General features: G+C 36.6%; 2 protein-coding genes across 3 annotated transcripts; both read left to right on the plus strand.

Moving 5' to 3' along the window:
• Nucleotides 1-711: 711 nt before the first annotated feature.
• On the plus strand, nt 712-11,558 carry gyg1b (glycogenin 1b). 2 transcript variants are annotated; one of them, XM_041065814.1, is made up of 8 exons: nt 712-812; nt 3,193-3,328; nt 3,461-3,635; nt 3,748-3,910; nt 8,461-8,587; nt 9,563-9,779; nt 10,249-10,287; nt 10,549-11,558. In XM_041065814.1, the coding sequence occupies exons 1-8, from the start codon at nt 806-808 to the stop codon at nt 10,696-10,698; spliced, it is 1,014 nt and encodes a 337-aa protein (XP_040921748.1). In that variant the 5' UTR covers nt 712-805; the 3' UTR covers nt 10,699-11,558. The 2 variants fall into 2 exon arrangements, with proteins under 2 accessions (XP_040921748.1, XP_040921749.1); XM_041065815.1 differs by lacking the exon at nt 10,249-10,287.
• A 258-nt stretch (nt 11,559-11,816) lies between these two features.
• On the plus strand, nt 11,817-16,507 carry bdh1 (3-hydroxybutyrate dehydrogenase, type 1). The gene is made up of 6 exons (XM_041065813.1): nt 11,817-12,095; nt 12,229-12,524; nt 13,016-13,126; nt 13,776-13,917; nt 14,040-14,192; nt 15,251-16,507. Exons 2-6 carry the CDS (start codon nt 12,312-12,314, stop codon nt 15,715-15,717), a joined length of 1,086 nt encoding a protein of 361 aa, XP_040921747.1. The 5' UTR covers nt 11,817-12,095; nt 12,229-12,311; the 3' UTR covers nt 15,718-16,507.
• The last annotated feature ends 7,864 nt before the right edge of the window (nt 16,508-24,371 follow it).

Genomic DNA, 24,371 nt, shown 5'->3' on the forward strand with positions numbered 1-24,371 from the left:
TTCCTACAAATACCCATTTTGTGTGCATTTAAAGTAGACTCAACTAGTACTGTAGAGTACAGTTTATCCCCTGCCCTTTGTGTTAGATCCATCTCCAAAAGTACCACAGCACTACTTGAGCTGAGAATTTATCCAAGAGCTCCACTGAGACCACTAAAAATAATGCACTGTTGTGTAATACAGTAAGAAGACCAGCGGCCTCCACACCACGGCCTGTCTTGTCACTGTCCTGCTGTAAGGCCTTTCTCCCACAAGATGGCGACAAAATGCCAAACGTAAATTGTGGAACATCTTGTTCCTGGTGTCAGCACCTCGTTACAGCATCATCTTCATCTCTTCATTGTCATCATGAGTAAAGTTGACACCAGTAAGGGGAGCTACATGGCAGTTGTTTGAAAGGTCAGGGCTGCACGATGATGTCCTGGGAATGTAAAATTATTTCTGACTCAAGATATGTTTTTGAAATGTGTTTGTTTTTTTGTTTTTGTTTTTGTTTTTGCACTTGTAAACAAAATGTAACTCCGCAAAACAAGCACAGAATTGATGTCAAATGCTGCTTTTGCCTCTATGTTTACTCTGTATATTTGTAAATCTGCGAGCAGTTGAACTCCCAGACCTGCTGGGGGGCGTGGAGGCTCCCGGAGGGAGCAGGTGGGTGTGCAGACACCGTCACATGACGCCGTGTCTGGCTACTGTCATGCTGGTATAAATCCACCTCTGTATATTTAGTAGGTCCTTTTCTCCACGCAAAGCGGCCGTGTCTTCAAGTCCGGGCTACAAAGTAGCTTCGACTTCTTCTTCAGTCATGGCTGGTATGTAACATTTTGACATTTCAGACCTCGACACTGCGTCGTCGTGTTCACCGAGAGGCTACCTGCGTGCTAAGGCGTGTTTTCTAAGTTTCAGAGTTTCAAAGTTTTAACTTTCGCGGACTTCGCCAGTAGTAAATATCAGTGTATAGCTAAAGGCAGCCTGTCGTTATAGTTGCTTGCTCTGAAACTCTGCCTTTCTTTCTATCTGTCTGTTGGTTAGAAATGTTTGCACAGCAGCAGCCTCCTCGTGTGTGCAGAGATTTTTCCAAGCCATAGGCATACTACGTAAACGTATCTGTTTTTGTTTGTTTGTTTGTTTTATTTGTTTTATTCTATCATATTTACCAGCTAACTTCAAAACATGAAGCTGTCCGCCATGTCGCAAACATCATTACCATGCATGACAAACATAAATGATAGTGTAACTTGCCATTTGGCCACCGTTTAGCCTCTCCAACTCTGTGGCCCACTCCACTTGTAATGCAGAGGAAAAACTCTTTTACATGCTTTAGTGTAGAGACCATTGTTACTTGAACCGTGTCTTGTTGTTAAATGTTTTAAAGCTTGTGTACAGCTGAATGAATGAAATAAAAGCAAGATAAAATTACACAGGAGCCTTTTAACCCCTTGCAGGTCCCTGGATCTTTTTTTTAGGAGGTTTAGTAACACAGAACCACTGTGCTTCTATATGTCATGATTCTCCACAACTCATCTCCCACTTGCAGTATAATCTTATCAGGAATTGTCCCCTTAGTCAAAATGGAGTGGGGGGGGGGGGGGGGGGGGTCTTTGCAGCCTGTCCTGTAAATTCATTGAACCTGAGTTGTGGTTGAACTGTCTACTTTTTTGTGTTTCAAGTTAGGTTAGGTTACATGCATAAATACTAAAGCACTGGTTGTACCAGCCGAAAAGGGGGTTTGAGGGAAAGTAGGTGTGGCACCGTGTAGAAGCAGTGAGACTGAACAGCTTTTCCTGGCAGCTCTGATGGTTAAATCTGCACTCTGACTGGCTCAAAATTATACACTTAAAGACCCTTAACATTTTATACTTACTGGCGTACTTTCTTTGCCCATTATTGGTAGTACAGTACGAAGGTGTTAATATACAGTCCATGTGGGGTTTATGTTGGGCTGCTTGCTGCAGTCACATAGCTGCCATGGCGATTTCATCATCTCAGTTTATATGTCCTCGCACAGGCAAGTCATTGTTCTGAAACATGACTTGGCAGGTAGCTGACAGATTTTCCTCCCTGCCGTGAGAGGTGGTGGTACAGAGTAGGCACCACACTGCAAATAAAATTCACCTTAACAAGATATTAAATCTGGTACACAGTAAGTCTTACTTTTCTCTAAACAAGAGAGAAATCTTCTAATGGGGCCAGAGTATGTTAGTTGTGCAAACACAGTTTTTTTTAAGCAATTAAAGTAATAGTCATCTTTAGGCTTATGAATTGATTGGAACATGAAGTTGCCAGATGTTTTGACTTGTTTCAGTCTTCAAAGGATCCACCCAGAAATACTTCTACTGTTACCTACATCTATCGCTTTTACACTGCATTTTGGGCTGATTTTGTTTTTTTTAGTCTATGCTTCTTAATCCAGCAGAAAATTGGCTCGACATGAAAGATGTAACATTATGTCAAGATATTGATCATCTATTTAAAACTGTGTATTTCACACTGTATATTGTCATTTTGTTTATAGTATTTATTTTTCTTTGGTAAATCTTTAGTCTTTGTATTTTTTTTTATTTTTTTTGTATATTCTGGGTGCCTGTATCTGTCTCTTTGCTGCTGTGACGGATGCAGTTTCCCCATTGTGGGACTAATAAAGGTGCATCTTATCTTATCTTAAAACAGCAGTGTCAAGCTTAATGTTTTGATGTCAGACAGTAAAATAACAATGGCTACTCATTTGATTCAGCATTTATCCCCATGTGCTTTATCTCAACTGGAACTCACTGTTTTGCACTTACTGTACTACTGACATCATTGTACTTTTGTGCATTTAATTGTGCATTAAAACTTGTTTTCTGTATTATGTTAAAGTATTTGGGGAAATGTGTGATTTCACTAAGTGAAGTACAAGACAAGGCAAATTCAGACAATATTTAAACAGAACACACTTATTATAACTATTACTATTTTGAATAGTAAAATGTGCATCGATATAATTGTGCAAAGAGTCTTTTCTCTCCTGCTGTTGCAAAAACTTTAGACAGATGAGCAGCAAAGACAGTCGGTTTTGTACAATAAAAAAAGTTAATTATGTTACCTCATCACAAACTAAGTTCTGACAGATCAATGATAACAATATGCAAGTGTGCAAGGGTAGATGTGACCTTGAAGCTGCTAAACTAATCCTGTTTCTTTCCTTTACAGACCAGGCTTTTGTGACATTGGCAACCAATGACAGCTATGCTCGGGGAGCCATGGTTTTGGGCAAGTCCCTGCGCAACCACAACACATCCAGGAAGCTGGTGGCACTCATTGGTCCACAAATATCAGAGCCATGCCAGTAAGAAAGCTTACTCTCAAACCAGTGTCATTTTTGAATATTTCTGAATCACTCCGCTACCATTCCTGTCATGTCTTGTTTTTCAGCTGGATGGTTGACAGTGATTTATTTCATAGTATTGTGAATCATTAGGTCTGTGCTGAAAAGAATCTTTGATGAGGTGAGGGTGGTGGACGTGCTGGACAGTGGCGACACAGCACACCTGGCCATGATGAAGAGGCCTGACCTGGGCGTCACCTTCACCAAACTCCACTGCTGGACTCTCACACATTACTCCAAATGTGTTTTCATGGATGCAGACACACTGGTGAGAGTTACTGAGTATTTTTTTTTAACAGAAATACTTCAAGATGCAGTACCTTATTGTTGTACTCAAACCAACAGTTGTCTGTCTGTATTTGTTTGTGTCTGCATCCTAGGTGCTTTCAAATATAGATGAGCTGTTTGACAGAGAAGAACTGTCAGCTGCTCCCGACCCTGGATGGCCTGACTGTTTCAACTCTGGTGTGTTTGTTTTTTGTCCTTCTATGGAGACTTATGGCAAACTGCTTCAGTATTGTACGGAACACGGCAGCTTTGACGGTAAGCCAGGAGGAACATACTTTATCCTTTGAACTTACTTCTCCTTGTTGGTATTAGATAAAATTTATTGATGTCATTTACAAGTTTCTCTCAAAATACACTTCTCACATGTCATTGCCAAATTTCTTAAAGAATTTAATATGTCAAGAATTTCTGGTTCACCACTTAGTTGAGTTTTGATGTCATTAGTTTTTTTTTCAGTCATATTCAAACATTTAGGCTTTGACCTGCTTTGAGTAACATTAAGTTCTTGGTAACATGATGTTAAACTGAGCTTGTTTATCTTTTGCTCTAAGTAAGGCCTTTATCGAGCCCAGTGCCCGGACACAAGGCCCTCCTGTCACAGACAGTCTAGCTCTTCTGAGTTATTCTCAGGGGCACACTGGGGTGGGGTGGTGGTTAAATTTGAGAGGCCCTGCTCTTTTGCACAGAGCACTGGTTGACATTCAGCAAGTCTTCTCCTTGAGGCACACTGTACTGTAAGTGAATTGTGGTCGACGTTTTGGCTCCACATCAGCTTTTCAAAAATCAGCAGCTGAAAAGATCATTGATCCGGATTTGTGGGGTGATGTGGTTCTCAAAATGCAGGTTCACCCTCGTTTGCTTTCCAGCAAAAGTTACAGCTGTTTTGTAAACATTACATAAAGCAGCTGAAATCCTAACACTTGAATCATCCTTTTTTTTCTACAAAAACATTCCAAAGGTATCCAGTAAATATTTCACCATGACATTCATTCATTATAAGCTTTATTAATATCCTTTTAAACATTTGAACATGCACAAATATACGTCACCTCAGTCGACCTTCACATACTTTCTGAAATAGCCAAGAACTCTTGTACAATGCTGCTTTGAGCTAGCATTCAGCTAGCAGCTTTTACCTTTTAACGAATGAAAAATGAGAATTTGGGATTTGATAACTCCCACAGAATACAGTATTATTTATTTTGATGTATATTACATATATGAATAGGTTACTGTTTGGCTACATCTGACAGTGTCCAGGTTCTTTCAACCTTTATTTTAGATTTGTCAATCCTTTCTGTCTTTCATCTATAAATTTTTCGTGACTTTTTCAATCGCAGTGTGTAGAAGCTCTAGCTTTTTTAAAGTAAAAAGTTAAAGTTTAACCTCATAATACAAACAACCTTATTTAAAAGTGCTTTAATTTTGTTATGGTTTAAGAAATGATTGCAACCAAGATATTGTATGTACTGCTCTAAACAAACTCATTGTTTCCTCAGGTTGTTGTAAACTCAGAAATGCCACTAAAAAGGAAACAGTTGTGGGGGAAAACAACAACAACAACAACTTAGATGAAACTTATAGTAAAGCTTGTCCTTTAGTAGCAGTGAACCTTTTTTCTAACAATAAATGAAAAGCTGTTTTCCCTTGTGGTACTGTGAAAGAGATTCCATCAGGGAGAGTCTGCTGGAAAAACCAATTAGTTTGCTTAATAGTGGCCAATGCTTTCAAGTTCCGACTCATGTATGCCACAAGTGTTTGTTGGCAGGAATTTTGCCATCACAGTCACAGACAAAGGACATTATTGTCTTAATTTTTCCAGGAAAGACTGCCCTTTGTCAAAAAACATGAATGTAATATTCAGTGTCATTTTATGAATCATTTTATATTCAATATTCCAATGTGATGCCAGCGTCTGTTTGCCTGATGGTATGCTAATGAGTAAAGCTGTCTTATTTATAGCCATGGATGGTCTTTTCATGTGCACTGGGGCATGAGTTGAAGTTGCTTTGACCTTTAGCATTTTAGTTCCGCTCTACTATAAGGAACACATGATGTACATGCACACCTCTGTCTGTCTGTCTGTCTGTCTGTCTGTCTGTCTGTCTGTCTGTCTGTCTGTCTGTCTGCACATCAGGGATGATAATGAAAAACTGCTGAGTAAGAACAACAAGCAAATATTTTCTGTGTTTGAGCCCAGAGGCTCTATCTCTGCATCTGTGCTTCCAGTGTTGTCTGCTGCCAAGACAAACTGGCAGAGCTAAATGCACATTCTTGCTGAGCTCTGCTCATCCCCTCAAAATGAAGATACTCAGCCCCATATTAAGTTTTGAAATCCCCACTGGAGGTTGTGGGTTTGGACAAACAGTGGTGATGTGTGTTATTTTAAACTGCAGCAGCCTGTGGTTTTACAGACTGCAGTCCTGTGCTTTTTAGGAGCTACATGTGAAAGTTCTATTAACAGCCAATATCTCATCTTGTGGTACAGTCAGTCTAAAGACCAACTATATGGCTAGTATGTGAAGCAATTCAGCATGAATCGTCAATGAGCTTGTTTTATGTTTTTTGCTTGGTTTCAAAATTCAGCGTTCTGACTGGTCGGTTGCAGATTTGATGATGTAACATAGGAGATGTTTACTAGGAAAAAGGATTTCGTAAATGTTCGATTCTGATCTGGCTGTATACTTGAAGTATAACTGACCTACTTGACATCAAATGCACCCCAAACTGAGTTCTGTGTTTATGTAATCCAGCGCCATGGCAAGGCTTGCCCCAGTTCTAAATTAGCCAAATTGAGCGAGGGCGAATGGCTGTGCAGCCAATCAGGCCTCTAGGACCGGAGGCAACTCAAGTGCAAACTTTAAAACAAGTGTTAACCCAGAGGGCAATGTTAATTCACGTCACCAGCACAAAGAGAGAGAAAAAAACCTATTAAATACTTGTGTCTAGTTGTATTATTTAAAGTTGACTAGTCATGAATAAGGCTGGGTATCATCTGAAAATTTTCTATACTAGTGCACATACAATACCTGAGTTTCAGAACCAATACCAAAATGATATATTTTATAAAACATATTTACAGGCAGATACAAGTAACTGAACTTTTGCTAAAATTAAAGTGTGAAAACTTTGTAAAATAAGGAGTTAAATCAGAAACTGTCTGATCAAAGGATATGTGACTCTGAGCAGAAATTTGAAATTTGAGGTACTCTACAGTTTTTGGTACATGGTGTGTCAATTGATCTGTCAAATAACAGTCAAGTAAATCCTCAGTACCATGGTGGATTAGCCACCACCCTTCTTTTGACAATACTGGTTGCAATCTTGCATTCATTATTTAACAAATTCTATATCTCTGATGAATTTGCTTTTCTATGGGTGTGGTCACTTCTGGTCTGCCCGATGATGCTCTGGATAAGACTGATTCTGTTTCTGCAAAGTCTTTTAGAGATCCATGTACTTCCCCCTTAGTCTATGAGCCATGGTTTGGCGCTGAGAAAGCCCCTCATTGCTTAGAATAACAAATGACTTCTGACACTTTCACTTTGTTCTGATGCCCACTATCACAATGCCACTAAGTAAGCAATGATCTGCTGGAAACTTGGGGCACAGACTTATTTATAACAGCTGAACACTGGCAGTGAGTTGAGTAACTTGAAAGGGCCTCTGATGAGTAGACTCTAGAGTGATCTGAACGCATGCTTTAATGGAAGGGATGCAACTCAAGGAAATCTGAACCTTTTGTATAAAGGATCTAAGTTGGTCAGTGACCCAAATTTGCTTAAATTTGATTGCTGACCTAGAAATAGTGCTTAATTTTAAATATTTCTTCTTCATTTTACATTATATAACTTCTTTTGTTTTTAAATGTTTCTGGGTCCTCAAACTTTCTGATTATTTCCAGGTTTATGTGAAAATGTTAGAGATTTTCAATGTGGTCTCAGACTTTTGGACCCCACTGTATATGTACTCCTGGGCCTTTCTACCACACACTTGTCTTTGATGTTTTGGAATCAGGAGAGAGTAGGGTGTCAAGAGTAATGCACACGTGACAGAGGTGTTCTGTATTTCATGTCTCTATAACCTTGTCTGCTGATTAATGAAGACCGACGTAAGCGGAAAGACTAATTAATCTGGCTGTCACAGGAGTGCAGATCATTTGACTGCACTCTCACTCAGCTTTTTCTCATTCACTGAAGCCATCCAGTCACACACTAAACCTGTCGAGGCATTTCATAAGCAGCATTTTGTGAGCCAAGTTGGCTGTTTACGCCAACAGAACAGTTTCTCACAGCATGTCCACGCTACTAATACAAATAAATAAGAGATAAAAGCACTTCTTTGTTTTTTGACTTTATATTGATAATTAAAAAATACCTAAATCTTTTCATTCCTGAAAATCAATTTTAAATTTCTTTGAAAATGCCCAAGAGAGTGAATTTTGAAATGCAGACGTATTAATACTTTTCACTGTATAGTCTTATCTGATTTAATCATTTAAAAATTTGTGAAACAAATCAAAGCTAATGTGCTATTTGTTATCAACACTCTATTGCTCTTTTGCATAAATGGAAAAAAATCAAAGCTGGAAAAGATGGATATGCCACCATATGTACATCCAGTTTGATATGAAACTTTTTTATGATCTGTGTAAAGATGATACAGAATTTGAACTAAGCTTTACAGAAGTTATGAGAGATTGGTTTCAGAGTTTACCTGACAATTCTTCTTACAATTATAATATGTTGTTAATATAATGTCTTTTTTTTTTTTTTTTTTTTTTTTTTTTGCCATCTCTGTTGCAGGAGGAGACCAAGGTGTTTTGAACGGCTTCTTCAGCAGCTGGCCAACAGCTGACATATCAAAACACCTCCCCTTCATCTACAACCTCAGCAGCATAGCCATCTACACTTACCTTCCAGCATTCAAGCAGTAAGTTTCTATCTACCAAGGTCATGTTTCTGAAAAACATCCATACTGTAGTTAGGAATGTGATTTCAAACATTTCATTCCATTGTGTTTCTGCTGTTTCAGCTACTACATTATATACTTGCGCAAGACAGTTGTATTATACTACAACAGAGTCGGTCAATGTGACATCTTGTGTATAGGATGCAAAGCCAAGGTGTAAGCAGACACTCGGTCACATGAACGTGTAGTTACATCGTGACGTGACATCAGGTTACGAGCGAGATGAGCAGTGAGATTCCATCGGCTCTGCCTGAGAGTCCCTAAGCAGGCCTCAGCTCTGGGTTGGATGTCCACCCTGAGCTCCCAACAGCTGATACCAGAGCCTAAAATAGAGCGGTTTATTTAAAAACCTTTTATGTTTGCCTCTAGGACTGGTCATTGTGCATTGCGTCTTAAGCCTCCCCCTCCCATCTCTATGCCTCTTGCTGTCTAAACCTCCCCTCATAGGAACAAACCTCATCAACAAGCTTAAGTTTGGCATTTCCTGGCAACCAAATCAGAGTGACAGGTGATAAACGTGTATCTAGTTGCTGGTAGTTGTCAGCAATAATGCTTAAGGGTCTGGTAAACACAACAGAACAAATCCTGCAGGGCCAAACACAGGTTTATTTATGTATACATGCAGTTTGCCAATACTAGAGAGACATCCATATATGTGGGAATTGTCCTAACACCACCATTTAATATAATGTAGTCCAGTGCCACAATAACAACAATATAAACCATCAGACATTACAATAGAGTTGAATAAACATGTTCTGATATAAACTTCACAAAATTATTTGCATATAATTCTAATTTCATCCATACTAAACCAGTTTTCCAGCAAATGTCAGACACGTTCACAATTCTGAAGTAGTGGTAGAGATATATCATTTAGAAAACAGTAATTCACTAAATCGAGTCATCTACAATTTACTGTATTGCTCATTTCAGATACGGTGGCAATGCCAAGGTGGTCCATTTCCTAGGAAAGACCAAGCCGTGGAGTTACACATTTGACCCCAAAACCAAACAGATCACAGGGAGTATCCATGAGGCCACTGCACATCCCACCTTCCTCCTGGACTGGTGGACCCTGTTCTCCAGTGCTGTGGTGCCCATGCTGCAGGAGCAATATGGAGACCAGCCTTTTCACTCCGGATGTGTGGAGGTGAATGAACACGTTGTATTTGGCCTGCAGCCGTACATTTACACTGCAAACAATTTGATGTATGGATTTAACTGATGATAGATAGAGGCAGAGATTACAAATGTTTTAAACAGCCAAGTCACGTGTGTGTGTGTAATGTTGATTTATTTCATTAAAAATGAAACATTTTGTCAAATTCATAGTGAAGTATATAAACCAATGGAAACTCCAATCAAACAGCTTTCTTAGGATTTACAAAGTATAGCATAACCAGCTTTTAACAGCTTACCATCGACACACTCATCAAGGTTTCCTGGTTGTCCAGCTCTACACCAGTATTTACATAAGCACATGAATGCTTTTGTATGCATTTTCTGCACATATGTTATTTATTTCACCTTGATCTATGTTACTTTTTACCTTCTACTTTCCTTTTGCTCCAATTCTGGATGATATACCTTTTTCCTGTCTTCCTGTTTATCTCAAAAAGTTCCAGCATAGTGAAATGGTCACTATTGAGAGTGGACAGGTATGGAGAAAATGGTTTGTTTTTTTACAGTTAAGCAGAGTCAGTTTGTTGGCACGTGGTTTAATGCTATTACTACTACTCTTCTAAAATCAAAAGCTTCTGTGTGTGTTTGGCTATGGCCATTAATTTGGAAAGGCTACGTATGGCAAGTTCAGTGCTTTCAAAAAGCAATGAGCACAAAAGATGTGTTCTCTGCAGTCTGTCATTTTCTGTTTTTCTTCATCGTTTCACTGTTGTGTTTAATGTTATATTTTTGCTCAGGGTGAAAGCTTCTCTTCACACGAACAAGCACTTCAACCCCAGCTGACCTCAGAACAACGGAAGGAGAAATGGGAGCAAGGTCAGGCAGACTACATGGGAATGGACTCGTTTGATAATATCAAGAGAAAGCTTGATACTTTTCTCAAATAAAGAAGGAATGAAGTGGGATATCGGCAGAGCACTTGCAGTTTAACAAAGTCACCCCAGGTCATTCAAGAAAATAATGTGAAACAGGGTTGGATTTTTCCTCCCTACCGGTTTCTCAGCTACAAATAAGCTGAGTCTCTCCCTCCACCAATACCCTCTCCATACTCCAAAGACAGTGCCATTTAAATGGGAAATTTAAAGTCAAATATTATGAATGGCTTTAATTGTCTATGCAAGACTGTCATTATTCAGTTTACCCCGCCACAGGTATCTGTTCTGCTACGCTGTGAAGAAAGTCAGGAAAATTTTTTAAAACATAAACTCAGAATTTTTGTAGGTACTTGCATTAAGAGTTAGCTTTTTTTTTTTTTTTTTTTTAACTCAGTGCTCTTTTTTTTTTTTTTTTTTTTTTTTAAAGGAGATGGCAACAAAAGTTGAACTGGGCCTTATGTATCTGTGTTACTAAGCATTTCAGTTACATGTACATTCTTAATTTTTCCTTTTTTTTTACGATACAGTCATCTAGCAGTCCTCTGAGTATTAATATTTTCTTTTCTCAGACGTTTATTTCTCTTGCTTTTGAATTGAAAACCCTCTGTTTAACATAGATATATATATATATATATAAACATGTTTACAACATTCTGAAGGCCATAGTATGGTCATTTAGTAGCCATACTTATACATTAGGTCCTCAGTGCCTTTTAGTGTCTTGCTCTCTCTACTGCCATCATCCTATCTGTTCTTGAGTAGCAGCTTTTCAGTAGGTGATTAGGTTTTTAACTTTCTTGCCTTTTACTTGACCAGGATGTTGGCTGTACCACACAATCTTTCATCTGGAAATATTAAAAACATGAAAAGTTTTTGGATTTGGTGCATCTGATACCACTTGAGTATGCCCATTTGTGTGACATTTTGTCATATTGATTTAGAGGCATATTTAACACATTTAGCGTGCAGTCATCCAGCCGCTTTTATGTATTTGTGTGCGTGTGTGTGTGCGTGCGCGCAGAATTTACTGAATTTAATGCCTTACAAAAAAAAAAAAAAAAAAAAAAAGGTGGTTCGCAGTAACAAAGAGATTTCACTCCTGGCTGCTTCCGGTTTCGCATCCATTCCATTCACAGTCAGACAGGAGTCGACCCCGTGTTGCTAGAGATTTTTGGATGTGTAACATTTTCACCACAACATTTTAATCACACTTCTTATTTCGCAGTACAGGTTAAAACACGATGGCTGGACACTGCTAGCGCTAGCAAACGCTAGTTTAGATAAAGGTTTATGCATTTTTTTAGGAATCGTTATGGATGAACGGTTGGCCGTTAGCAGCTAACTAGCTTAACTGTTGAACGCTATATTAAAAAAAAAAAACCAAAACAAACAAGAAATAACATAATGGGGTGAGTTAGCTGCCAAAGGTAGAAAAAAAACGCTCTATAGCAGCACCCGAACGCGTACAACTTTTCTAAGGCTTGTTTTCAAATAATGTATTTTCAAAACCGGATTTGCCATTTTCTGTTGACTTAAACGCAGGCTGATCCAGGGGGCGTGTCGTGACCCCGTCGTGGGTGATGTAGACCGTTTCGGCAGGAAAGTAAACACACCATTCCGTCAAGATGGCCCCGCTCTCCGTGTTCCGAGTGGCACTACTTGTGTCCTTTTCGGTTTTTCTGACAGTTGTGTTGGGCTTTGGACTGCCTGCTCTACTGAACGCAGCGATGAGGATGTTGGGATTGCCGGAGACGAGTGTTACCGAGTGCATAGTCATGCTGTATTCGGTTTTTGTGTTGTGTGTTGCGACGCCCCGAATTCCCCGAGGATTGGTGGAGGTAATGTTACAGCATGGACTATTATATGCAATACGAAAGTAAATTGTTGTGCTCTGTGTAACCCCCAGAACACATGTTATAGGGTTACAGATATTTCAGCATCATTTTAATATATCACGTATATCCCTAAGGTGGAGATTTGATAAGACTTAGCGGAATTCTTACTGTAAGACTGTAGGACATACGATACTGTTACAGTGAATATAGCTAATCATGAGGATTAGCTTTATAAATATTGCTGTAACTAGTGAAATGATGCCGTTTTGTAAATGTATTACCCTACTGACGTCTTGTTAACGTTTGCAGACTTTGTATTATGTATAGACAATGCATGCACCTTATGCAACAGCATAGTAAAGATAATCTTTTTAATGTATAAAATCGCTGCAGATATTTTATAGACTTTATCATCGTTCTCTTGCACATGCTTTTTATGTGTTTCTCTTGGGGAAAATGACAAAAGCCTCATTGTATGTTGCCCCTCTCTGCAGGTGAAGGGAAAAGCTGTGTTTATTACAGGCTGCGACAGTGGATTTGGCAATGCACTCGCCAAACATCTGCACAAGCTGGGTTTCACGGTCTTTGCTGGATGTCTTCTTAAGGTATGTATAAGGTGTATATATACACTTTATGGACAAAAGTATTCAAACAACTGACCATTACACCAACAGGGACTGTAATGACATTGTATTCAAATACATATACTTTAATACAGAGTTGGTCCCCCTTTTACAGCTATAACATCTTCCACTCTTCTTGGAAAGTGTTTCTGTGGGAATTAGTGCCCATTAATTTTGTAGAGCATTTATGAGGTCAGGCACTGATGTTGGATGAGAAGGTCTGGCTCACAATCTCCGTTCCAGCTCATCCCAAAGGTGCTCGATGTGTTTGAGGTCAGGGCCAGTCAAGGTCTTCCACACTGAACTCATCAAACCATGTCTTTATAGTCCTTGCTTTGTGCACTGGGGCACAGTTATCTTGGAATAGAGAAGGGCCTTCCCCAAACTGTTGCCACAGAGTTGGAAGCAGTGCATTGTCCAAAACGACTGTGTATGCTGAAGCACTAAGATTCCCCTTCACTGGAGATAGCAGCGTGTTGGTGCCTTTTACGCACCATGTACCTTAGCAGTTATTGACTTGATTGAGTTTTTGGAGACCATTATGCACTTTACAATGCATTTTTTTGAAACTTCAGTGACATTTAATGTTAACATGAGTTGGCGTAACTGAGAAGACTTGTTATCCTTGCAGGATAAAGGTGGAGAGGGTGCAAAGGAACTGGAGGAATTTCATTCAGATCGCATGAAGGTAGTCCAGCTGGATGTCTGCAGCGAGGAGCAGGTGAACCAGGCTGTGGAATATATCAGAGACAACCTGAAGGACTCTGAAAGAGGTAAATAAAAATGCTACATCAGCACCTGTCTTCTCTAACTTAGATTGAAAAAAAAAAAGATCAATTTGTGCTCATTCACTGACTTAATCCTCTATGACTTTCTGTCACTGTACATGACCCAGGTCTGTGGGCTGTGGTGAACAATGCCGGTGTGTCAACATTTGGAGAAGTGGAGTTTACCTCCATGGATACCTACAAACAGGTGTCAGAGGTCAACCTGTGGGGTACCATCAGGGTCACCAAAGCTGTTCTGCCATTAATCCGCAGGGCCAAAGGTCAGTAGCTGGAAAAATCACACTGTATATTACACTTTGTCAATTTCTAACATATAAACATGATGTAAGTTAAATATTGTCCAAAACTGCTGTGCCAGACTGCAAAAATCTTAAAGGGACAAACACCTTGGATTTTACTTTGTTGATTTTTTTCCCAAGTTTTTTTTTTTTTTTTTATGATGGATTATAAACATTGTTAGAATTCCTGTTTGAAAGAAAACTCTGCAGCCAACCAAGTAAGTTGTGTCCCATGACTTCTGTGAGCAGTGCTAACAATGCAGAGAAGCCTTGTATTGAAAGACAAATATAAAGCCTCTCCCCATAATGTGAAATGAAACATTTAATGTTCATATTGTATACCGTAATTACTTTACTTGTGTAGCACTTTTCTTAACATAGTAACAAAAGTGCTTAAGCAAGAAGCATAGTATAAAATGTCAGTGAGTTATACAATGTAAAGTAAAACAAAATACAATCAGATCAATTGATAAAGTAAAAGAAATGATATAAACCAAGTCATTTAAAAGCCAGTTTAGCCATAAGTGTCTGGTAGTTTATTTCACAGCTTAGGTGCAGCAACAACTGGAGAGATCATGTTTAGTGGTGCAGGAAGCAAACACAAAACTTGAATGCTTGTTTCAGAATATGCAAATGTGAAGGAAGTTTTCTTGGCAAAAGCTTATCAGTAGCCAACAGAACTGTAGTGTGGCGCACTGCTTTTAATAAGCTGGTAATGATTGACTCATCAAGAAACAGCGATGGGGTTAAATTATTTGCTCAGCTGAGCAAAGCTCCTGGCCATGTTCTTGTTAAGAATGTCTCCAAAGACTGTTGAACTATGGACCTGGATTTTGAACAGGCTCTGAGTTTGAAGCTGTTCTCAAAGTCTTTTATTTCATTTAATTTCATCAGGTATTACCGGAGGTGCTGTGTGAACTGTAAAGGAATTACCATACTAGTTACATGATACATTTGATTTAAAAAGGGATATCTTTAACATGTTTGCAGAAAAAGTATTGAACCTTGAGCACATTTTTGATGCCTACCTCTGACCACAGGCCGTGTTGTGAACCTGGCCAGCATGTATGGGAGGATGGGAAATGTCTTGCGCTCCCCTTACTGTGTATCTAAATACGGCGTGGAAGCATTTTCTGACTGCCTGCGTTACGAGATGAAGACGTGGGGGGTCAAAGTGTCCATCATTGAACCAGGGAACTACATCGTGGCCACTGGCATCCTGACCCGTGACATCGTTGCCAGCACAGCCAACAAGCTATGGAATGAGGCGCCCTCGAATGTGAAGGAGGATTATGGGAAGTCCCACTTTGAGCACCACATGGCTCTGATGCGCTCTTACTGCAACAGCGGACAGAAGGATGTGGCCCCTGTTCTGGATGACATCACTGACGCCATCATGTCCAAGCGTCCTTACACTCGATACAACCCCATGGAGCCACACTGGTGGATCAGAGTGCAGCTGATGACCCACCTGCCTGGCGCCATTTCCGACTTGCTCTATTTTTAAAAGAGAAGCTGTTCCTGTGTTAGCTCCCTCCGTTTCATTCTCAGATCACAGATAGCAGCATATTTTTCAGCTATGTAGCGCAACGCAGATCTACAGACTTAACCCTGAAGATGGGTCTCTGTATCTCTATTCCTCAGCACTTGAAATCATTCACTGATCAAGCCTTAAAACTTAATGGTTTTTTAAACTGTAAGTATTGCACTTTGCTTTTTATATATCTTGCGAAAACCACAACTTTATCTATACAGATATATTCCGTAATAAGTAGTAACTACTTTGTGTTGGATATCAGCAGGGCTATGACATACTCGTACCTATAAACACTACATCTTTATTGTTTGCTGTGGTATTATCTTTTTTTAAAAAGTTTGTCCATTTTATCTTTTTATTTTCCTGAAATTTTCCTTGATTCTGGGGCCCTAACTGGCAAGACCAAAGCTGGTGGAGCTCAAGAGAAAGCTCTTGCTGTTCTGTTGTGGCTGCTACCGGAACCAACCAAGGTCATCTACTGTAAGACTGTGGTGAAATTTGGCTTGACTGACCCCAAAGTTACGTAACAACAACACAAGCCCACTTTGTCTCACATGCTCCATTAGATGCTGCTTGCTACGCTGACAGTGGGGTTGATTGATGTGATTAATGGGCATGCTCAAACAAAAAGGTTTTTCCCCTCTCCTTGGTGGATAAGTATTCTGTATATAGAATGATGTGAATGAATAGAGCATTTTATTTTCACAATATTGTAATCACAATCTCATTTTTCAAGAATGATTTGAAATAAAATGACCAAACATAATTTGTTTATGTGTTGTTGAATGTCTCGTATGAGATTGGCCTGGGTGGTGCCAGAAAATGTAATGATACAAATTGCCACCAGGTGGCATAAAAGCATCATACAAACCTACCACTGTCATCTCCATGCATGAATCATCTGCTGTCTATCGGAGAATGTTCATGTACCAGTTTTAGCTGCATTGTAATCACATTATAGCAAAGCTAAAGTGCAAAGATGAAAAACATCTATCCAGTATGCATTTAAGTATACTACTAGATGTATAGTAGTATATATACTAGTACACATATTACTATGTATACTAGTATGTTTACTACTACATATGCGTACTAGTATGTATGTATACTACTGCATATGTATTGATATACTGGCATAAATATATATGTGTATAATCTGTGCACTAGTACATATTTATGCCAGCATGTCAATGAGTATTTATGGACACATATTAGCATACGTATGTACTAGTATAAACATGTACAACTACACATACTAGTATGTGTGTACTTGAATGTGCACTAATACATGTGTATGGTAATATTTCTACATATTTATTCATTCACATACTGGCATGCATATTAGTGTACATACATAGTATTATACATATGTATTAGTAAACGTTTGTACACATACAAGCATACTTATGTTTACTAGTATTTTTACTAGTATATATGTACACTAGTATGTATACTAGTACATATATATGTATGCTAGAATGTGTAAATATTTACTCAACCCATACTAGTATACAAATGTACTAGTGCACATATTAGTGTATATATATATATACTTGAATGTGCACTAGTACATGCTAGTATGTGTACAAATTTACTTGTTCACATACCAGTCTACATATATAATAGTACGCATGTTTGCATAAGTAGTAGAATTTACTGTATGAATGCTAGTATCCTTAAATGTGCTCTTGTATATGTGTATGCTAGTATGTGTACATATGTACTAATTCAGACACTAGCATACATACATACTGATATACATGTATTAGTAAACATACTAGTATACATAGATAGTAGCATACATATGTACAAGTGTAGATATGTATGCTAATATTAGTACATTTGTATACTAGTATGTTAATGAGTAAGTCTATATACATACTAGCATACATATAGACAACTACACGCAAATATACATATATACTAGTAGCTGTAGTAGTAAACATTTATACTTATATGTATGTATTCTAATATGTGCATTAATACATATATATGTACACATAGCATACATATGTACTAGTACACATTCTACTAAACATATGCCCTATGTATATTAGCACATGCACTAGTATATACTAGTATTTCATAAAAAACGTCATAGAATAGTAAGGCGTCAAAATCGGCCAAAAAAAGTCACAATTTTTTTTAAACTCAAAATGTCATAAAAAACGTCATAGTATAGTAAAGCGTCAAAATCGGCCAAAAAAAGTCAACTTTTTTTTTTTCACTTTTTTCTCATAAAAAACGTCATACTATAGTAAGGCGTCAAAATCGGCCAAAAAAAGTCAAAATTTTTTTCAACCTCAAAATGTCATAAAAAACGTCATAGTATAGTATGCCGTTTTTTTCGGCCAAAAAAAGTCAAACAATTTTTCGACCTCAAAATGTCATAAAAAACGTCGTAGTATAGTATGCCGTTTTTTTCGGCCAAAAAAAGTCAAAAAATTTTTTCCACCTCAAAATGTCAAAAAACGTCATAGTATAGTATGGCGTTTTTTTCGACCTCAAAATGTCATAAAAAACGTCATAGTATAGTATGCCGTTTTTTTCGGCCAAAAAAAGTCAAAATTTTTTTCGACCTCAAAATGTCATAAAAAACGTCATAGTATAGTATGCCGTTTTTTTTGGCCAAAAAAAGTCAAACAATTTTTCGACCTCAAAATGTCATAAAAAACGTCATAGTATAGTATGCCGTTTTTTTCGGCCAAAAAAAGTCAAAAAATTTTTCGACCTCAAAATATCATAAAAAACGTCATAGTATAGTATGCAGTTTTTTTCGGCCAAAAAAAGTCAAAAATTTTTTCGACCTCAAAATGTCAAAAAACGTCATAGTATAGTATGCCGTTTTTTTCGACCTCAAAATGTCATAAAAAACGTCATAGTATAGTATGCCGTTTTTTTCGGCCAAAAAAAGTCAAAAAATTTTTCGACCTCAAAATGTCAAAAATCGTCATAGTATAGTATGGCGTTTTTTTCGACCTCAAAATGTCATAAAAAACGTCATAGTATAGTATGCCGTTTTTTTCGGCAAAAAAAAGTCAAAATTTTTTTCGACCTCAAAATGTCATAAAAAACGTCATAGTATAGTATGCCGTTTTTTTCGGCCAAAAAAAGTCAAAAATTTTTTCCACCTCAAAATGTCATAAAAAACGTCATAGTATGGCGTTTTTTTCGGCCAATAAAAGTCAACATTTTTTTCGACCTCAAAATGTCATAAAAAACGTCATAGTATAGTATGGCGTTTTTTTCGGCCAAAAAAAGTCAAAAATTTTTTCGACCTCAAAATGTCATAAAAAACTTCATAGTATAGTATGGCGTTTTTTTCGGCCAAAAAAAGTCCAATTTTTTTTCGACCTCAAAATGTCATAAAAAACGTCATAGTATAGTATGCCGTTTTTTTCGGCCAAAAAAAGTCAAAATTTTTTTCGACCTCAAAATGTCAAATAACGTCATAGTATAGTATGGCGTTTTTTTCGACCTCAAAATGTCATAAAAAACGTCATAGTGTAGTATGCCGTTTTTTTCGGCCAAAAAAAGTCCAAATTTTTTTCGACCTCAAAATGTCATAAAAAACTTCATAGTATACTATGGCGTTTTTTTCGACCAAAAAAAGTCAAAAATTTTTTCGACCTCAAAATGTCATAAAAAATGTCATAATATAGTATGGTGTTTTTTTCGGCCAACAAAAGTCACAAATTTTTTCGACCTCAAAATGTCAAAAAACGTCATAGTATAGTATGGCGTTTTTTTCGACCTCAAAATGTCATAAAAAACGTCATAGTATAGTATGCCGTTTTTTTTCGGCCAAAAAAAGTCAAAAATTTTTTCCACCTCAAAATGTCATAAAAAACGTCATAGTATGGCGTTTTTTTCGGCCAATAAAAGTCAACATTTTTTTCGACCTCAAAATGTCATAAAAAACGTCATAGTATAGTATGGCGTTTTTTTCGGCCAAAAAAAGTCAAAAATTTTTTCGACCTCAAAATGTCATAAAAAACTTCATAGTATAGTATGGCGTTTTTTTCGGCCAAAAAAAGTCCAATTTTTTTTCGACCTCAAAATGTCATAAAAAACGTCATAGTATAGTATGCCGTTTTTTTCGGCCAAAAAAAGTCAAAATTTTTTTCGACCTCAAAATGTCAAATAACGTCATAGTATAGTATGGCGTTTTTTTCGACCTCAAAATGTCATAAAAAACGTCATAGTGTAGTATGCCGTTTTTTTCGGCCAAAAAAAGTCCAAATTTTTTTCGACCTCAAAATGTCATAAAAAACTTCATAGTATACTATGGCGTTTTTTTCGACCAAAAAAAGTCAAAAATTTTTTCGACCTCAAAATGTCATAAAAAATGTCATAATATAGTATGGTGTTTTTTTCGGCCAACAAAAGTCACAAATTTTTTCGACCTCAAAATGTCAAAAAACGTCATAGTATAGTATGGCGTTTTTTTCGACCTCAAAATGTCATAAAAAACGTCATAGTATAGTATGCCGTTTTTTTTGGCCCAAAAAAGTCAAAAATTTTTTCGACCTCAAAATGTCAAAAAACGTCATCGTATAATATGTCGTTTTTTTCGGCCAAAAAAAGTCAAAAATTTTTTCCACCTCAAAATGTCAAAAAACGTCATAGTATAGTATGCCGTTTTTTTCGGCCAAAAAAAGTCAATTTTTTTCGACCTCAAAATGTCATAAAAAACGTCATAGTATAGTATGCCGTTTTTTTCGGCCAAAAAAAGTCAAAAATTTTTTCGACCTCAAAATGTCATAAAAAACGTCATAGTATAGTATGGCGTTTTTTTCGGCCAAAAAAAGTCAACATTTTTTTCGACCTCAAAATGTCATAAAAAACGTCATAGTATAGTATGCCGTTTTTTTCGGCCAAAAAAAGTCAAAAATTTTTTCGACCTCAAAATGTCAAAAAACGTCATAGTATAGTATGGCGTTTTTTTCGACCTCAAAATGTCATAAAAAACGTCATAGTATAGTATGCCGTTTTTTTCGGCCAAAAAAAGTCAATTTTTTTCGACCTCAAAATGTCATAAAAAACGTCATAGTATAGTATGCCGTTTTTTTCGGCCAAAAAAAGTCCAAATTTTTTTCGACCTCAAAATGTCATAAAAAACTTCATAGTATACTATGGCGTTTTTTTCGACCAAAAAAAGTCAAAAATTTTTTCGACCTCAAAATGTCATAAAAAATGTCATAATATAGTATGGTGTTTTTTTCGGCCAACAAAAGTCACAAATTTTTTCGACCTCAAAATGTCAAAAAACGTCATAGTATAGTATGGCGTTTTTTTCGACCTCAAAATGTCATAAAAAACGTCATAGTATAGTATGCCGTTTTTTTCGGCCAAAAAAAGTCAAACAATTTTTCGACCTCAAAATGTCATAAAAAACGTCATAGTATAGTATGGTGTTTTTTTCGGCCAAACAAAGTCACAAATTTTTTCCACCTCAAAATGTCAAAAAACGTCATAGTATAGTATGGCGTTTTTTTCGACCTATAAATGTCATAAAAAACGTCATAGTATAGTATGCCGTTTTTTTCGGCCAAAAAAAGTCAAACAATTTTTCGACCTCAAAATGTCATAAAAAACGTCATAGTATAGTATGGTGTTTTTTTCGGCCAAACAAAGTCACACATTTTTTCGACCTCAAAATGTCAAAAAACGTCATAGTATAGTATGGCGTTTTTTTCGACCTCAAAATGTCATAAAAAACGTCATAGTATAGTATGCCGTTTTTTTCGGCCCAAAAAAGTCAAAATTTTTTTCGACCTCAAAATGTCAAAAAACGTCATAGTATATATATGTCGTTTTTTTCGGCCAAAAAAAGTCAAAAATTTTTTCCACCTCAAAATGTCAAAAAACGTCATAGTATAGTATGGCGTTTTTTTCGGCCAAAAAAAGTCAAAATTTTTTTCGACCTCAAAATGTCATAAAAAACCTCATAGTATAGTATGTCGTTTTTTTCGGCCAAAAAAAGTCAAAATTTTTTTCGACCTCAAAATGTCATAAAAAACGTCATAGTATAGTATGCCGTTTTTTTCGGCCAAAAAAAGTCAAAAATTTTTTCCACCTCAAAATGTCATAAAAAACGTCATAGTATAGTATGCCGTTTTTTTCGGCCAAAAAAAGTCAAAATTTTTTTCGACCTCAAAATGTCATAAAAAACGTCATAGTATAGTATGCCGTTTTTTTCGGCCAAAAAAAGTCCAAATTTTTTTCGACCTCAAAATGTCATAAAAAACGTCATAGTATAGTATGCCGTTTTTTTCGGCCAAAAAAAGTCAAAACTTTTTTCGACCTCAAAATGTCAAAAAACGTCATAGTATAGTATGGCGTTTTTTTCGACCTCAAAATGTCATAAAAAACGTCATAGTATAGTATGCTGTTTGTTTCGGCCAAAAAAAGTCAAAAAATTGTTCGACCTCAAAATGTCATAAAAAACGTCATAGTATAGTATGGCGTTTTTTTCGGCCAAAAAAAGTCCAAATTTTTTTCGACCTCAAAATGTCATAAAAAACGTCATAGTGTAGTATGCCGTTTTTTTCGGCCAAAAAAAGTCAAAAATTTTTTCGACCTCAAAATGTCAAAAAACGTCATAGTATAGTATGCCGTTTTTTTCGACCTCAAAATGTCATAAAAAACGTCATAGTATAGTATGGCGTTTGTTTCGGCCAAAAAAAGTCAAAAAATTTTTCGACCTCAAAATGTCAAAAAACGTCATAGTATATATATGTCGTTTTTTTCGGCCAAAAAAAGTCAAAAAATTTTTCCACCTCAAAATATCATAAAAAACGTCATAGTATAGTATGCCGTATTTTTCGGCCAAAAAAAGTCAAAAATTTTTTCGACCTCAAAATGTCATAAAAAACGTCATAGTATAGTATGACGTTTTTTCGGCCAAGAAAAGTCCACATTTTTTTCGACCTCAAAATGTCATAAAAAACGTCATAGTATAGTATGGCGTTTTTTTCGACCTCAAAATGTCATAAAAAACGTCATAGTATAGTATGCCGTTTTTTTCGGCAAAAAAAAGTCAAAAATTTTTTCGACTTCAAAATGTCAAAAAACGTCATAGTATAGTATGGCATTTTTTTCGACCTCAAAATGTCATAAAAAACGTCATAGTATAGTATGCCGTTTTTTTCGGCCAAAAAAAGTCAAACAATTTTTCGACCTCAAAATGTCATAAAAAACGTCATAGTATAGTATGGTGTTTTTTTCGGCCAAACAAAGTCACAAATCTTTTCGACCTCAAAATGTCAAAAAACGTCATAGTATAGTATGGCGTTTTTTTCGACCTCAAAATGTCATAAAAAACGTCATAGTATAGTATGGCGTTTGTTTCGGCCAAAAAAAGTCAAAAAATTTTTCGACCTCAAAATGTCAAAAAACGTCATAGTATAGTATGGCGTTTTTTTCGACCTCAAAATGTCATAAAAAACGTCATAGTATAGTATGGCGTTTGTTTCGGCCAAAAAAAGTCAAAAAATTTTTCGACCTCAAAATGTCAAAAAACGTCATAGTATAGTATGGCGTTTTTTTCGACCTCAAAATGTCATAAAAAACGTCATAGTATAGTATGGTGTTTTTTTCGGCCAAACAAAGTCACAAATTTTTTCGACCTCAAAATGTCAAAAAACGTCATAGTATAGTATGGCGTTTTTTTCGACCTCAAAATGTCATAAAAAACGTCATAGTATAGTATGCCGTTTTTTTCGGCCCAAAAAAGTCAAAATTTTTTTCGACCTCAAAATGTCAAAAAACGTCATAGTATATATATGTCGTTTTTTTCGGCCAAAAAAAGTCAAAAAATTTTTCCACCTCAAAATATCATAAAAAACGTCATAGTATAGTATGCCGTATTTTTCGGCCAAAAAAAGTCAAAATTTTTTTCGACCTCAAAATGTCATAAAAAACGTCATAGTATAGTATGTCGTTTTTTCGGCCAAGAAAAGTCCAAATTTTTTTCGACCTCAAAATGTCATAAAAAACGTCATAGAATAGTATGGCGTTTTTTTCGGCCAAAAAAAGTCAAACAATTTTTTGACCTCAAAATGTCATAAAAAACGTCATAGTATAGTATGCCGTTTTTTTCGGCCAAAAAAAGTCAAAAATTTTTTCGACCTCAAAATGTCATAAAAAACGTCATAGTATAGTATGACGTTTTTTCGGCCAAGAAAAGTCCACATTTTTTTCGACCTCAAAATGTCATAAAAAACGTCATAGTATAGTATGGCGTTTTTTTCGGCCAAAAAAAGTCCAAATTTTTTTCGACCTCAAAATGTCATAAAAAACGTCATAGTGTAGTATGCCGTTTTTTTCGGCCAAAAAAAGTCAAAAATTTTTTCGACCTCAAAATGTCAAAAAACGTCATAGTATAGTATGCCGTTTTTTTCGACCTCAAAATGTCATAAAAAACGTCATAGTATAGTATGGCGTTTGTTTCGGCCAAAAAAAGTCAAAAAATTTTTCGACCTCAAAATGTCAAAAAACGTCATAGTATATATATGTCGTTTTTTTCGGCCAAAAAAAGTCAAAACATTTTTCCACCTCAAAATATCATAAAAAACGTCATAGTATAGTATGCCGTATTTTTCGGCCAAAAAAAGTCAAAA

The sequence above is a fragment of the Toxotes jaculatrix genome, chromosome 20 (assembly GCF_017976425.1).
Source record: "Toxotes jaculatrix isolate fToxJac2 chromosome 20, fToxJac2.pri, whole genome shotgun sequence".
Lineage (NCBI taxonomy): Eukaryota > Metazoa > Chordata > Actinopteri > Toxotidae > Toxotes > Toxotes jaculatrix.